This window comes from Staurois parvus, unplaced genomic scaffold (genome assembly GCF_062004578.1).
Source record: "Staurois parvus isolate SC_StPar_1 unplaced genomic scaffold, SC_StPar_1.0 ptg000417l, whole genome shotgun sequence".
NCBI lineage: Eukaryota > Metazoa > Chordata > Amphibia > Anura > Ranidae > Staurois > Staurois parvus.
In genome coordinates, this window is record NW_028318213.1 from 1,933,354 (window position 1) to 1,950,858 (window position 17,505).

At 39.4% G+C, this 17,505-nt stretch overlaps 1 protein-coding gene across 1 annotated transcript; it reads left to right on the plus strand.

The window, feature by feature from the left end:
* Nucleotides 1-305: 305 nt before the first annotated feature.
* Nucleotides 306-8,877, plus strand: LOC149454778 (serine/threonine-protein kinase SBK1-like). Its single transcript, XM_089687100.1, has 4 exons — nt 306-374; nt 7,744-7,912; nt 8,035-8,237; nt 8,326-8,877. Exons 1-4 carry the CDS (start codon nt 306-308, stop codon nt 8,875-8,877), a joined length of 993 nt encoding a protein of 330 aa, XP_089543226.1.
* The last annotated feature ends 8,628 nt before the right edge of the window (nt 8,878-17,505 follow it).

Genomic DNA, 17,505 nt, shown 5'->3' on the forward strand with positions numbered 1-17,505 from the left:
TTGAATTGCGTTTAACAAGCAACTGCTAATCTACCATCTAACAGACAACCTGAGGCGTCATTGTTTTTTTTAACTATTTCAAGTGTACATGAAGAATGAATATCTGATTGTAAAGCTTAATGATGAATATATTTTAAAAAGTAAATTAGCAGAATATCATGTGGATATTTAATCAATATATAAATCTCTAAAATAAAAGGCCTATTTGTCTGACAATAAATAACAGGTAAGTGAAAAAATAGAGAACATTCTACATTTATACTATTTAAATTTCTGCTAAGTACATCTCTTAATAGTAGAGAAAAATGCTAGCTAAGGATAAAACTGAGGATTATAAAACTATGAAGTTCTATGACTTACTTTGGAAAATGAAGGTATAGATGGTCTCCAAGTCGGTCTTCACGGAGGAAATCTATGCGGTCTTCTGAAAAGCAATTCTGGCGGGAAGCAATGTAGAATATAAATCACTTTTTGCTACAAGCAAAATGAGAGTCACTGAAAGTAAGGAGTGGAGGTCTGGTATATATGTGAGGAGAAAATGGAATTTGTTAATTGATGGGAGATTCTGATTGGCCAACACACAGGAGCTGCTCATTAACATATGATTGGTGACTTTGGAATGGGCTCCTGAAGGGTGGAGCAGGTAGGTCCATATGAATGGGGATTGTTTATGCTGTGCCAGTGTGATGAGGGCGGGGAAATTACCCTGAAACTAATTTTAAATGATTTAATTAACCAAGGAAACAGTTTCTAGATGCTAAGATTTATAGAGATAATGTATAAAATGTCTTAATATTCTTTTTTCTTTATAATATCTTTTTATTAAATTGTTCAGCATAAATTTACAAAAATGCTAAATATCACATATATACAAATTAAAGATAGAAAAGACAGAAAGAAAAGAAAAAGGGTATAATAAATACTACAACACATTCACAATATATGAAATACATTAGATAATATTCAGCGTAGGAGTGCTTTCTGTTAGATATCATAGAATCTGTTAGAGTAAATAAGGGAGGAGCTCTGCTGACTTCCATCATCCAATTATATGCAAGCACAACTTATTTGTTTTCTTAATTTTCCTGGCATGTGATGTGACAGGTTGATGAGATTTTTTGGCTAGAATGTTCTAGGGTATATAGCTGTGTATATGTGGTCAGAGAATCAGAGATTAATTGGCTTGTATTTTTTATTCTTTTATCATCAGTTGAGTTTGTCTCATTTATAGGGAATATACAGGGGTTAGACAAAAGATGGAAATACTCCACCATTTGCAGGTGTGAAAGTGACTCCATGTTTGGTGGTGAATGCAGAGGTGATGTAACACATTTTTGCTTCCACTGTGTGATGAGACACCTAGCTAACAGGTGGGAAGCCTCACTTTCCTCATTCTCTGCATGCACTGCTAGTAATACAGAGCAATGTCAGAGCTTAATGAAAGAAAAAAATATTTCCAGCTAGCAATAAATGAAATCATGTTTTGGTACTGAATTGTTTAGCATGCAACTGCTAATCTACAACCTACCAGACAACCTCGGATGGAATTGTTTCATTTTATTTCAAGGGAACATGAAGAAAGAACATCTGAATGTAATGCATGAGGTTGGGTAGATTGTAAAAACAACATATTGCAAGTTAATGTGGATATTCCATCAATCTATGGATCTCTAAACAAAAGACAATGATTTAATCCCTTTTGTAAGGCAATAACAGGCAAGTGAGAAAGAAAAAAATAATTTATATTTTGGGAGAATTAAAAACAGTTTTTTTTAATTTAACTTTCTGCTATGAAATCTGTATTGTTAGGTTGTCATTGTAAAATATGATGAAAGAGAGAATTAGGAAAACACTTCCATGTATGAGAAAGACAGACTGGAATGGCAAAATGACAGGAATGCAAAATGTGATACTTTTGATTTTGAATTGTATTTAACATGCAACTGCTAATCTGCCATCTATCACACAACCGAGGATGGAATTGTTTCATTTTATTTCAAGGGTACAAGAAGAATGAACATCTGAATGTAAAGCTTAAGGCTGAATATATTTTAAAAATAAATGACTGCAAGATAATGTGGAGATTTAATCAATATATAAATCTGTAAAATAAAAGGCCTATTTGTGTGACAATAAATAACAGGTAAGTGTGAAAAATAGAGAACATTAAACAGTTTTACTATCTAACTTTCTGCTAAGTACATCTTCTAATAGTAGAAAAAACCCTAGAAAAGGATAAAACTGAGGATTATAAAACTATGAAGTTCTCTATGACTTACTTTGGAAAATGAAGGTATAGATGGTCTCCAAGTCGGTCTTCACGGAAGAAATCTATGTGGTCTTCTGAAAAGTAATTCTGGCGGGAAGCAGTCAATGGAGGAAATGAATCACTTTTGCTACAAGCAAAATGAGAGTCACTGAAAGTAAGAACTGGAGGTCTGGTATATATGTGAGGAGAAAAGGGAATTTGTTAAATGAGATTCTGATTGGCCAACACAGAGGAGCTGCTCATTAACATATGATTGGGGACTTTGGAATGGGCTCCTGAAGGGTGGAGCAGGTAGGTCCATATGAATGGGGATTGTTTATGCTGTGCCAGTGTGATGAGGGCGGGAAAATTGCTAATTTTGATTGATTTATTTACCAAGGAAACAGTTTCTAGATGCTAAGATTTATAGAGATAATGTATAAAATGTCTTAATTTTCTTTTAATATATTTTTATTAAATCGCTCAACATAAATTTACAAAAATGCAAAATATCACATTCACCCAATTTAGCCATGGAAAATGTATGTATAAAATATCTGTCTAAATAAATGAAATATAAACATGCATCCATATATAAATCATAAATATACAATCTAAAATCAACATAGAACTCCACCCACCTGAGACTATAAAGTGGGCAATATATATGACCTGACAAAGGCTGGAATGCTGAGCTGTGATTGGACCCTGAAAGTAAAGGTATTCTTTAAAGGTTTTAACAAAGATGCTCCATCACTAAAAGCTTCAAAAATCTTCTGCAGATTCTTACGATATATACTAATCTTTTACAAGCAGAGGATTTACATATAAAGTTTGAGGGCCAAAATACATTTTCTGCTATGGGGCTTCATCACTAGTCATTTTTAGTAATGTGGAACTGCTCAGACTCAGCACTGCGCTCATACACATATATGTTCATTGGGGAGATGAAGGAACTTTCCCTGAGATGGTGAAATGTATGTCTTTATTGTCATGTTTGGTTTGTATTTGTTGTATTTTGTCTCCACAATCTACTTTACTTTAAATGTTCACTTTGAGGTCACAAAACCGAAAATAGAGAGTACTCCATTGTGACAAGTCCAGATCACATTGGGGGCCAAATTATTTTAACTGAAAAGGTTAATAAACCCCCTGATGTTGGTAAAATCCAGATTTTCTTCTCTAAGGGTAATGAAGTGTTTTTGGGGTGTCATAGTAAAGGTAAGGAGGTGGCCTCACCAGTGTGTCCCATACTTCCAGTACTTTATTGAGCAAGGCATAGGGAATCATAGACCAAATGTGGAGGAAATGCAGGAAATAAGCAGCTACTCTGCATTAGGTTGGATAGTAGAACATGCTTGATAATTACCTTCTATATTACTAGATTGCCGGATTGCCATATTCAGGAAAAGGATATTGGAAGAACCAACTGAAGCCGGTCAATTTAATAGGGATAATAGTATACGGAAGAGGAAATATTATTTTGCTTGTTTGATTTTATTTTTTTTTTGTTTATTTTATTATTAATGCAAAAAAATCATGAATTGACATATTTTTATTTTTTAAAAACTTGTTTTAGTTTGATTTAGTTGTGATTTGTTTTATTGAAATGGATTGTATTTGTATGAAATTAAAGCTAAATGTAGCAGGGAGGATGTTTGGTAATGTTCACATTTTAGCATCCTCATTTTTGGAAAAGTGGAACTTTTCTGGACCAGAGTATGGAGTATTTTTAGGTTATTTTAGTATACACTACAAAACATTGTTGGGGAAAATGGTAGCCATTGTCATTGTCAATTGTTTCTGCTGAGTGTCTGGGTGTTCACCTCTACTATTGTTTGTTTACTGTAATTACCAAATCCCATCACCATTGCCTTCAGTTCCTCCTCTGTGTATTGTCTGTTGGGTGTAGGCTGAAACCATTCAGGGTAGATCTTATTGTTATGGTAAATTTCTGTGCTCCAACACCTTGGGTGTACTGAGTATTGTAGTCTCAGACTAAAGGCTTGAAAAAAAAAAATATTTTTTTTTTGTGTCATTTATTTTTCTATCACTTATTTTCTTCCATTTTCTCAACTTGTTAGTGGAGCTTTGAAAAGTTTTAAGGTAATTACTTGGAAACTGTGGGCACCATCTGCTGGAAACAGCTGCCATATCTAGCATGGAAAGCTTTGTAACTAAAGCCGGCCATAGAAGGTTCGAATCTCGGATGGTTCAAGGCCAAGATTTAACCTATGTATAGGCAGGCTGAATGTATCTAAGTTGATTGATTGGTCAAATTTAGTACAACCAACCTGTTGGGTTTTCCATGTGATCATTGCTAGAGGCTAATATAGCCACTAGCAGAAATCACTGTGTTCTCCCAGTGGGGATGACTTCCCCACCCCCTATCCCCACTGAGAGAACACAATAGCTTCATGGAAGGGATTCTCCCATCAACACTGATTGTGTGGATATGGGAATCAAGCAATTTTCTTTCCTGAAACCCGTGGTTGCAGGAAAATCTATTAACCAAATATTAGGGCATCGGAGAATGAAAAAGAGTAAATGTAAAGGGTTTTTACTTGGTATTGTTAAAGTATTATTATTGTTAAGGCCTCCCAGGAGGAAAGTCTTAAAAATTAAGAATTACAAATCTGAAGGTGAAACAAAACAAGGAATTGATAGCAAAAGTGAAGACTGAGCAAACATCATAGGTTCATACAAAGTGGTCCCAGTCCAACCTCGGGCGAAAACGGAAACATTACAGATTATACACAATGCAAACTATTTCAATTTTCAATGGTCAGGCTGCCATAGCATATGGGACATATTATCACATTATTATTATACAGTATTTATAAAGCCCCAACAGTTCGCTCAGCGCTGTACATTACAATGGGAGACAGTACATGCAAAAGAACAATAACAATACAATGTGATACATGAAGGATTCGAGGGCCCTGCTCTTTCAAGCTAACAATCTAGGAGGGAGGGAATGGTGGTACAGGAGGAAATGGCTGTGGGTGAAGGAGTGGTAAGAAGAGTGGAGGAGGTTGGCAATTAGCAGGGGGTGGGGTAGGCTTCCCTGAAGAGAAGAGTTTTCAGGGTGCACCTAAAGGAGAGGAGAGTAGGTGATAATCTGATGGATTGGGGTAGGGAGTTCCAGAGGATGGGTGACGCCCTGGAGAAGTCCTGGAGGTGGGCATGAGAGGAGAAGACCAGGGAACTAGAAAGAAGCAGGTCTTGTGAGGAGCGGAGAGTGCGTGTTGGGTGGTATTTGGATATTAGGTCGGAGATGTAGTTTGGGGCAGTATGGTGGACAGCTTTGTACGTCAGTGTTAGGATTTTGAATTTGATCCGTTGGGCAATCGGAAGCCAGTGGAGGGATTGGCAGAGGGGGGTGGTGGAAACAGAGAGGTTCGTAAGGTGCTTCTATCTGTGCCTATGATGTAGGGAGGGGTGAGGGATGTGAAGAGTATTGGGAAGAGAAAGATACAGATCTAAATGATCCTTTTCCAGTGGTTATGGGAGAAATTGCTGATCTAAAGGAATATTAGTGTAGATGTGGAGGCGTATACAGCAGTCATGACTCTAGGTGTCCTCATTTGGTTTGGTCAGCTTGTAGTGACCGGGTATCTATGGATCAGTATGTGTCTGTGGTTGGCTGACCTTGTCCCCGAGTTAGTGTATGGTGGTTGGGGACCAAACAGAAGGAACCTGTTCCATAGACACAGGGATTGTGTTTTGTTCCTGTGGTGTCTTCAAGGATGGGAAGTGGTTTCTGGGAACTACATTGGTGGTGTTTTTGGCCTGATCATGAATGCATTCCTAATAAATGGTCTGTATCTAACAAATTCTGTCAGGGGTATGTAAACTTATGAGCACGACCCGAATCATTCCTATGGATGAAGCCGAAATGAGTAAAGGAAATAAGGGCATGGACTGCAATTTGCCGTAAATACAGGCTCTAGCAAGAGCTGTTTATTGCAAATTCTGAGCAGGGCCACATAATAAAAATCATTGGATGGGTCTCATGTTATGTATTTTACAGAGGGAAGAAATTAAACACCCAGTTTAACCGCTTCCTGTCCGCCTTATAGAAGAATTACTGCTACAGGGCGGCACGGGTGCACATAATCACATACATACATATATATATATATATATATATATATATATATATATATATACACATACACACAAACACATGATTTTGCATTTCCAGGTAGGGGCCATGGCTGTCAATCACCAGGTCCTGGCCGGTGATTACTCGCCGGCACCCCATGATTACCGAGGATCTCCGCCAGGAAGGAGAACTGTTTTGTTTACTAACAGTTCTCCTCCCTGTCATCGCGTGTGATTACAGTGACGCACACACACAGCCCCATAGTAAAACACTCTCAGCGTCCTTTTTTTCCCATGAATTGAGCTTTCTTTCGGTGGTATTTGATTTTATGCACGTGCCGCCCTGTAGCGCTATTTCTACTATAGGGCGGTCGGGAAGCGGTTAAACTTACTAAGATCCTTTGCTTTGATAAATGTTACCATTCACTTTGTAGTTATCCTAAACTACCAATATATCTAAAAATCCGATACCAGAAGATTCCTGCTTATGTCTTTTCCACCTTCTAGGATTTTGCTGTGGCCGGAAAGTCACAGAACCTGAGTACACCTTCACACACCGAACCTTCTCACCAGGAGCTCCACAGCAAAATGAAAAATGTCATTTCATATTCCAGTAGAATGGAATACTGTATATAAAGTGATCATCTATAGCCCAGCAAACGCTGATACTCCTGAACCTCAAGTCTTCCTTGTTTCTTTGTATTCATTCTCACATTCTAATTACAGTCTACAAGTGATCAGTTCAAATGCAAATTGGCAAACACAATGTTTGCTTACTTGTACAACGTATGTAAATTCCCAGGCAGCCAATCAGAATGCTTCAACTTTACAACCACCCCCCCATTTAAACTCCCATTTAAAGGTGACCTTCTCTTCCCTCTTTCGTTCCTCTCCAACACCAGATCTAGGGTGACATTGGAGAATAGCTGAAGATCTCACCTTGAAATCAGAGGAGCCTGATAACAGAGGAACACTTTGCAGGATACATTGAAGAGTGATATCAACATTTCCTAAGGTAAGTCATTATATTCATACTATTATAAGGAATGTTTTGTTACTTCCTTACTATTAGAGAATGACACTTGTCAATCAATACACAAATATAACTGAGCTGTATATAGTAATGTTGTAGTTTTATATCGGCCCTCAGTTGTGTTTATGAAAATCAGAATTTAATTGGAGCTTTTACTATCAACCACATTTTCCATCTCATTCCCTACCAGCCTGTACATATAGTTGGTACAAATGAAGACTTTAAGTCAATATTATAGTATATGTTTTATTATGTTGTGTGTTTGGTTGTATTACGAGAAGGATATTTTACATATTATTTGGGGGGGTTGAGATGTTATTTGAATAAGGGCTAAAAACTGTTCTGTCTTCTCCAGATCAAAATGGCTTCTGCTGCTCACGATGTGAAGATCCTTCTGAAAGGACTTGTCTCCTCATCATCACAAGGTCTACAGGAGATAGACTTACAGGAGAGATTCCACCTCATAAAGGAACTTGGAAGTGGAGGACACGGTTCAGTGCTGCTGGTGGAGGACAAAGAAACAAGTAAGTGCCAGTTATACAGGATGTTTTAATTTTATACATCTCTCCATACCCATAACATGATTTAAATATAAATGTACACAAATGCTGTGCTTAATATCAATCTAATCATGTCCTATTTACAGATCAGAAGATGACTTTGAAGATCATGGAAAAGAAAAGAACAAGTAAAAGGCAATTTCTGATAGAGTTCAGTGTGTCCTCCTACCTTTCTTCTCATCCCAACATCATCAGGAGTTTTGGCATGGCCTTCAAGACCCAAGACCACTTCGTATTTGGCCTAGAGGCGGCACCAGTTGGTGACCTGTCCTCTATAATTGTACGCAATGTAAGTCTGATTCCAGCTGATTCCGAATTTTAGCAATTTTCTGGATCATTCTATTTCAGGGTAATAACTTTTTTTTTCTATATTCCAGGTTGGACTTCCAGAAGTCAGTGTTAAGAGATGTGCCATGCAGATTTCCAGTGCTCTGGAATTTATTGCCGAGAAAGGACTGGTGCACATGGACATAAAATGTAAAAACATTTTGGTATTTGACCAGGAGTGCCGTTGTGTGAAAATCACTGACTTTGGCCTTACTCGTATGAAAGGAACAGTGATTAGATCTAAGTCTGGCAGCACCTCCTACAGGGCCCCTGAGATGTGTGAACTCACTGGACAGGAAGAACTGGCTGTAGATCCCACTCTGGATGTATGGAGTTTTGGAGTGCTCCTCTACTGCCTGATCACAGGAAAATTTCCCTGGAAGGTGGCCACAGATAAAGACAAAAGATTCAGCAGATTTGTTGCCTGGCAAAACAATCATTGTGATGACCCCCCAGCATCATGGAACAAACTGCCCACATGTCTGCAGAGAATGTTTGGATGTCTCTTAGCTGTGGACTACAGTCAGAGGAGCAAACCGACTGAAGTCTTGTGTTATATGGAGGAGAGCTGGAAATCAGATTCAACCTATTCAACAGATTGAACCTAAGTGGCATCCCTTCCAGCTAATCTACAGGATCTAATGATTCCTTCAGCCACTTCCAGTTCACTCACCAGATCTAAGGACTCTTTCAGCCATTACACAACTTGTTTAATCAACCACCTTGACAGAAGTGTTGGTTCTCACCTCCATATCTTCCCATTTCTGGATCTCCGTTCAGGCGGTTACCAAGTCAAAGGCAGGATAATACCTTATATCCAGTAATATCGATGGATGATGAAATGTCCATCAAATGGGCACACTGCTATCTGGGTCATTGTGGATTTCTTAGGTGAAATGATGTAAGAAATGCCCATCACCAATATGTAATATGTTTATATATGATAAGTTATATGGGAATAATAGGATATTTGTGACTACATAGTGATATGACTATGCAAGTAGCTGGTTTAAAGTAAGTTTGTAAACCATATGGGACAAAATGTCTTCCTGATTCTCAAAAGAACTAACCGTCCATGCCTTTATTAGTATGTCAAAGCCAAATGCTAGACATTGTAAATAAGATGGCCATTTTTGTCTTTAGGGCCTGCTGAAAGGTGGTGGTCAGACACTGTGGCCCTGATTCACTAAGATGTGAATGTAATAGCAGAGACTGACCATTCAGGCAGACTCCGGTCAATCAATCAGTCGTCTGACCAGCGTCTAGCAAGCTCATTGACGAGCGTCTATTGACTACTTTGCTATCACTGGCACATTTTTAGGTGCAATACCGGATATGTTCGCTAGATGGCGCACAAGCGCGGGCTTTATTAACATTGGCGTTTTCATGATGGCAAAATAATTCGTAGAATGTAATAAATACACCTGTATTAGAATTTTCTATTTTCTTCTATTTATTTTCTTGCTGTGTCTCCAAAATGATCAGGAAACTAATGCATTTACTAATGAATGTCATACATTCTGTACTCAAATATTAAACATTTACACACTTATATCTCAAATAATTTATATACTTCTAATTTCCTAATATAATTATATATCTTCATTCTCTTTAATCACGTAACTATTCTATGGTAAAGACAAGTGCAGCGCTATAAATGCATGTGATCAATAATGAACGCATGTAAAAACCAAAAAGTGCAAAGAATTGCAACAATGATGTAATATTGTAAATGGTGCTAAAATAAGTTCATAGAATCATTCCTGAATAATGAAATGTCCTTCGTGTGAGAGTACCAACTCAGAGAGTGCCTATGAATGGCACGTGTGGTCTCTCCGTGACGGACAGTAGTGCATGAACTTGTGAAAGGTAAACCACCCTTGGGACTGGTCTACACTCACCAGAACAAAAGTATTAATGTGCATGGGTTATACACATCGCACATCTGGGGGTGCAGCGGTATGCTGGCAGTTATGGGTTAGTCATCCAGCTCCATCCATCCATCCATCCATCAGGGTGGGTGCCCAAATGGTCCTGGGGAGGAATTAGCTCAGCCACAGGAGCCAGAAAGGTGCTCAATAGTGTAGTACACTGTCACAGGGGTGGATGACCTTTCACGAGTTCATGCACTACTGTTTGTGGTTATATTTATCTTGTGTAATACCATTTTACTAGTCTATATCATTTGACCAGCGCTCGCTTTATCATTTTCAAACAATGGAACTATTCTACATTATAACTCAAACTGTGTCTCCCACAGTGGTTTAGTGGTTAGAGCTCAGAACTTACAGCACTTGGGTCATGGGTTCTAATCCCAGTCATGGCTACATCCTAAAAAATGGAGATCAATTTTCTGGGTTGTGTCAGTGCCAGGAATATTGATCAAACAATTATGATTTTGCCTAATGACTAGAAAGTGGATGAATGTACTCTTCTGCCAATTAGGAAATGTGCAAGTTTCATGCCGTGTATATTTCATTGTAACATTTTTCTCTTTTAAATCTGTCTCCTTATACAACTTGACCCCCTCCCCCACCCCGTCATCACCTGTCCCATATGCAAATCTATGGATCACCGCCCCACTCTTTAACTATCTATTTACTGATCAAGTGAATGTGTCTCATTTTCTATCAGCTACAGCTCAGATCTCACATTATTATACGATTGCTGATTGTATCTCACCACTAGTCTGATTGAATTCACAATTCCTGGTCAGTCCCGTTCCCTGACCTCTAATAAACTTTAGGGCCAGTTCACACTACATGTGTTTCAGTTGCTTTTTTCGGCATCACAAACGCACAGAAAGAAGGTTATATGGTTGTCAATGTCATAGTTCACATCAGCGCTTGCATTTTCAGTGCATTGCAGGTGCTGTAAACAAAGTTGACCACGCTGCATTGTTTCTGCACAGAACTGTACTGGAACACATTGAAACGTCCTTGAATGTACTAAAACGCACATGTCCCTAACTACATTGAATACAAAGAAAATAGAAAAAAATAAGTGGAAGGGATATAAAAATGCAATGTAAACATGTCCAAAACGCATTCAAAATGTACTGGAACACACTAAACATGCATGCCAAAAGGGCATGAAAAAAACCCATCAGGAACACATCTAGACTGTTTCTATAGTGTGAACCAGCCCTTAGGACTTGTTCACACCATTGGTGGTGCAGAAACGCATGCAAGAACACACATTTTCCAGCACAGCAAAGAAATGCAATGCCCTATGTAGATGTGCGCAGGTACCATGATGAAAACGTTGTTGCACCTACACACGTCTATTAAAAACAGCCCCATTCACAGCCACAAATACGCATGGCACCACAATACTGTGCGGTTAGGTGCGACACACTTGGAAAATAACATAAAAATAAGCCAACATGGCTAAAACATATCTTGAAAATATGGGGACTCTGATATCCGGCGACAGTCCGTTCACGAACGAGAAGCAATTCTGCACCCCTAAAACCAACATAGAGGAAAGGGATGGTCAAATTGCTGTGCTGCTTCCAAACCACCTCTGGCATGCCAGGGTCATTATGCAGGTCCTCGATGCCAGTTCTTGCCTGCAGCCACAAAATATCCACTGGCCACAAGTGAAGGTGAGTGGAGGACGTGAAGGTGGATTTCTACCAGCTTCAACCGCAAGCAGTACCACTCCTGAAAAATGAGAGCAAATAATCATTGACACGTCATCATGACAGTCAATTCTCAGTGCAGGCTATCTAGAGTGTCTTTCCTTTTTAACCATTTCAAGAGTTCAAGGAAACATTCTTGGAGCATCTACTGTGTTTGGAAAGGCCAAAGGTCCCCCCCCTCCCCCAGGCACACTAATGCTTATGCAGACCATAGACGGGGAGAAAAACGGCCGATTTTTCTTTTAAAAAATGAAAAATTGGTTGTTCAAGCGGCCGACGTTGCCAGCAATGGTAAAAAAAAAATCGGCCGATTTTCATCCCGTCTACAGCCGGCAAAAAGTGTCTCTGCAGAGAGCTCCGCTATTTCTTTGACAGTTCCTTGACATTTACAGCGGTTGCAACAATGTATCTATTTGTATCCATTTAGGATACAGATGTTTTTATTCGGAAACAAATAGATACAATGTTGCAACCGCTGTAAATGTCAAGGAACTGTCAAAGAAATAGCGGAGCTCTCTGCAGGGACACTTTTTGCCATACTGGAATTCCTCTCATTTTTCATCCTCTTCTTCTTCTTCTTCTTCATCATCATCCTCTTCTTCTTTTTCATCATCATCCTCTTCTTCTTCATCCTCTTCTTCTTCATCATCTTCATCCTCTTCTTCTTCATCCTCTTCTTCTTCATCATCTTGATCATCATCATCCTCTTCTTCTTCTTCTTCATCATCATTCTCTTATTCTTCTTCATCATCATCCTCCTCTTCATCATCATCTTCTTCTTCTTCTTCATCATTATCCTCTTCTTCTTCATCATCATCATCCTCTTCATCATCATCATCATCCTCTTCTTCTTCTTCTTCATCATCCTCTTCTTCTTCATCATCATCATCCTCTTCTTCATCATCATCATCATCCTCTTCTTCTTCATCATCTTCTTCATCATCATCATCCTCTTCATCATCATCCTCTTCTTCATCTTCTTCTTCTTCATCATCATCATCATCCTCTTCTTCTTCATCATCATCATCATCATCATCATCCTCTTCTTCTTCATCATCATCATCATCCTCTTCTTCTTCTTCATCATCATCATCCTCTTCTTCTTCTTCTTCATCATCCTCTTCTTCTTCTTCTTCATCCTCTTCTTCTTCATCATCATCATCCTCTTCTTCTTCTTCATCATCATCCTCTTCTTCATCCTCTTCTTCTTTTTCTTCTTTTTGTCTTCCTCTTGCAGGTCACTGCTCATGTGCAGATTTTTTATCAGTAAAAAATCGGCCAATTTGCCCATCATTGCCGCGAAAATCGGCCGATCGGCAAATTCGGCCGTTTTTTTTTCCAACTTTACCGAAAAAAAAAAATCTGCCAAAATACCGAAAAACAGCCGAACAAATAGCCCACTAACGATCCGAAAATCGGCCGATTTTATTTTCGGACGAAAAATCGGCCAATTTTCGACCCATCTATGGCCTGCATAAGATATGGTGTGGCCCTAGGGTCAATGTGTGTTTAGAATACTTCCAAAATGCACATACAAAAACACTCCATCCAAATGCATGTTGCATTTCTATAGCATGTTAAACAGAAAAAAAATGCACTTACATAATGTTAACATGCGCAAGTAAAAGTAGACAAAATCCACATCCTTTTATTCTGGCTTCACATACATGCATTGTGGTCTAACACCGCACTCCTGGGCAAATCACATGCAATTTGTGTGCGTTGCAATTAGAGACAAACATTTTGCACACCTCAAATTGCACCGCATCCGGGCCAAAAATGTGCAGGACCCTTTTTCAGGGTATGCACATGTATTGTACTGTCCAAGGCATTGCACACTAACGCATTGCACACTAAAAATGTCAAATACGTTAGTGTGTACAGTGCATGAGTGTAAAATGCTTTAGTGCACACTGCAGTGTACAACGCATTGCACACTGTAATACACTGTGATACCGTGTACACCCACACATTGTAGACTGTAATGCACTGTACACTGTCATGCAGGATGGAGCTACGCATTGCACACTGTGATACGCTGTCCACTGTCATGCAGAATCCAGCAACGCATTGCACACTGTAATACCATGTACACCAACACATTGTAGAATGTAATGCATTATACGCAGTATACATGTCCAGATATTCAAAGATTAGCCATGAAGGCCTAGCTGGTTACCTATTGGGCGACCGCAGATAGCCGAATAACGCTACACTGCATCCAGGCAGCTCTGGGAGGGTGTCATATGACATCCTGGCAGAACGCGCTCTCCGTGATTGCTGTGTCCTAAGGACACAGCTGATCACGTGATGTGGTAAAGGCCAATCACAGCGGCTTTTTACCATGTGATCAGCCATGTCCAATGACACGCTGATCACCGGGAAATGCATTTGCCGGGTCTTGGCTGCACTTTCATCACACTATCAGAATGTGTGGAAAGTACTGCCGAGAACCAGCAGTTATCAAAGCAGGGGTCGGCCCCGATGATCAGTGCCCACCAGTGCCACCCAACAGTTACGCCCACCTGTGGCCAGCAGTGCCACCCACCAGTGCTGCCTCATCAACGCACATCAGTGTTGCTAAATTACCAGTTTACCAAATGTTATAATATAAACAGACTTTTATTCATTATGAGCTATTTTGTGGTTTATCGAGCAAAAAGTAAAACACACAGCAGCAAGTCAATACCACCCAAAGAAAGCTCTATTTGTCTGAAAAAACTGATATAAATTTAAGATGGGTACAATGTGGCATGACCGCACAATTGTCATTCAAAGGGTAACAGTGCAGAAAGATGAAAATTGGCCAGGACAGGAAGGGGGTAGGAGTACCCAGTAGGCAAGTGGTTAATATCATTGACCCATCAATACCCAGGAGCTAATGTACAGATAAGTAGCATGTGCACCAAGTGAGATTCTGCTAGGCCCCACCCACAAAATTGCAATTACCTGTCCCTCACATGTAATAAACATGTTTGCAATGGCCACACTTACTGTACATATAAGGATCATCTCCTCAGTTGAGAGCTGTGCTCTCGCCATGTCCAAATGCCAATAAGGTTATCAAAATTTTCAACCAACACAAAACCTCCAACCACTTCTCATCCACTTACACTCCCCACAACCACTTCCGGGTGCGTGCGCACGTGATGACGGACTTCCAGGATAGCCGTTCATGCGCCATGCGGACACCTGTTTGGTGCTTATTTGTTTGCAATCGCGCATTTTTATGTGCGGCTATGATAGCTTTCGCAAATGTGTGTTTCTTATTGATTTGTTTTTTTTAACCTTGGCTAATATTTGTTGCCAAAGGCCAAAAATAAACAAAGTGTGGACTATTTTATTACTGTAAATCGAATTGTAGAAAACCTGTAGCTGGCTGCACAGTGAATGTGACATTCATTAGTACATAACAATATTGTGGTGCAAGTGGGTTTTTTTTTTTTGGTTTTGAAAAAGCCAGTTTGCACACACTTGCATATTCACGCTCTTACAAGCTACATTTGAGCAGATTATATAAGTATACAAAGTAACTATTAAGGTTGTTCATATATTGAACATAAAATAAACACAAAAACATCGGTCAAATATTTATTGATCAAATATATCGTCATTTATTTGGTCAGCAGGAACAAGTAGGTACAGTCAATATCTTGGTGAGTCACAAAAATAGGATTGATGTGGCAAAAATAAAACACTCCTGCTCATAAGAGCTTACAATCTAAAGATACTTCTAGTGAACTGTGTGTGCTCAGGTTATAGCAGGAAACAAAGGGGAAGATGAATCAAGTAACATTTTCATGCACATAGGATTTACTTACACAATCACGTAGTATGAAGATCCATTCAAAAAAAAAAAGTCTTCAGATCAAAATATCAAGAAAACAAAGCATGTGAAAAAAATCCCCTCCCACCTCTACAAATCCCCTCCCACCTCTACAAATCCCCTACACATACATTTGTCAGCAGGTTTGTCAGAAAAATGCATTGGAGTCTAAATAAGCAAACAAAATTAAAACAAGAGCAGATTTTAAATAAAACGATTGACATGTGTGAGGCTTTCAATGCAAAGAGAAAAAACACAATCATTGTGCAATAACACACAAACACTTTACAAGGCCAAAAATATGCAAACATTTCCAGCCCACTTCCAAACACAGCCTGAGTGGTGTCTGGGGCAATTCAGCACAAAATCTCTTCTTCCCCCAAACCACACCATGCAAGGACTTAGTCACAAACCACCCGGCCTAGTAACAGGCCAAATCACTCCCTACTGCACATCTTTATATAAGCTAGGTTGTATTTGGAGCACGCCAAACAAGGCCCCACACCCAATGAAGCCACACCCACCACTGACCTTAGTTTGGTCAGTGAAAGTGTTTTCACCTGATGAATCCGCTTCCTACCTGCATTAACCCTTGGTATACAGGCCCCACAAATCAGAAAGATATATACAGTGAAATGTATGTGTGCAGCATACAACAGAACATTGAGCAGGGATGTGAAAGGGAACCCCAATTGGAACCGTTATTGCTACTATGGTCACAATTCCCTCCAGATTCTCGCATGAGTTAAGACAGTCACATGACCACATCTTGTATGCAATACTGAAAATGACAAATCGATTTGACTAGTATGGTGAATTTCCCATCAATTGGCAAAACACTCCAGAAATCAAACATCACCAAACATTACACTCTGGGCAAAGCTGATTTACAAATCCTGCGACTTACAGTAAAGTTGACCATTTTAATGCAATTTTCAAGACATCTGACACAGATCTCTATGCAAATTGCCACTAAAGTAGTACATGTACTACTATAGAAATCAGTGTTTGAAACGCACCCATGTGGTCGCTCTAATAGCAGACAATAGGGTGCGACTTTGCAGACAATAGGGTGCCACTTTGCAGACGATTTACAACTTGCATGTTGTGCAAATCACATGCCAAGTCCCACTCAATGTGCACGCTATTGGAGCGTTCATATTGTTGTGGTTCAAACTTGGTTGGAGCCGCAAGTAATAATAGAGTAATGAATACACTACTTTTCATGCAATTTGCTGAGAGATCGATGTCGATTGTCTTGCAAATTGCACTTGAAATCACCATGTACCCTAACTTTGAAATCATGCAACTTCTATGCAAGTCACATGATGTGACTGTGGTGTCAATAACACCACTTAGAAATCTGCTTTAATGTGACCGGGTAGCCCCCAGTAACATTGTTTGCGATTGCCATGCAATTGGCATTACAGGCGACTTGCAAATCGTAGACCAAGTCGCACCCTATTGGCCACTGTAGGCTCTGTTCACATCCAATTGGATTGTGAACTCGTGCAACTTCACTGTAAGTTGGGCAATTGCCGCATCGGATTAGATGTGACAGTGGTGTTAGCCCCCAGTAACATTGTGTGCAATTTGCCATGCAAAGGGCAAGTTGCTGGCCATGCCAATCGCATGACAAGTCGCATCCAGGGTGTGCAATTTCAGGTGCGATTTGTGAATTGACATGGTACCTGATATTGGATATAATGAATGTGAGTGTATTAACGTACGCCATTTGTTGCAGTGAGAGTTCAAAGGTAT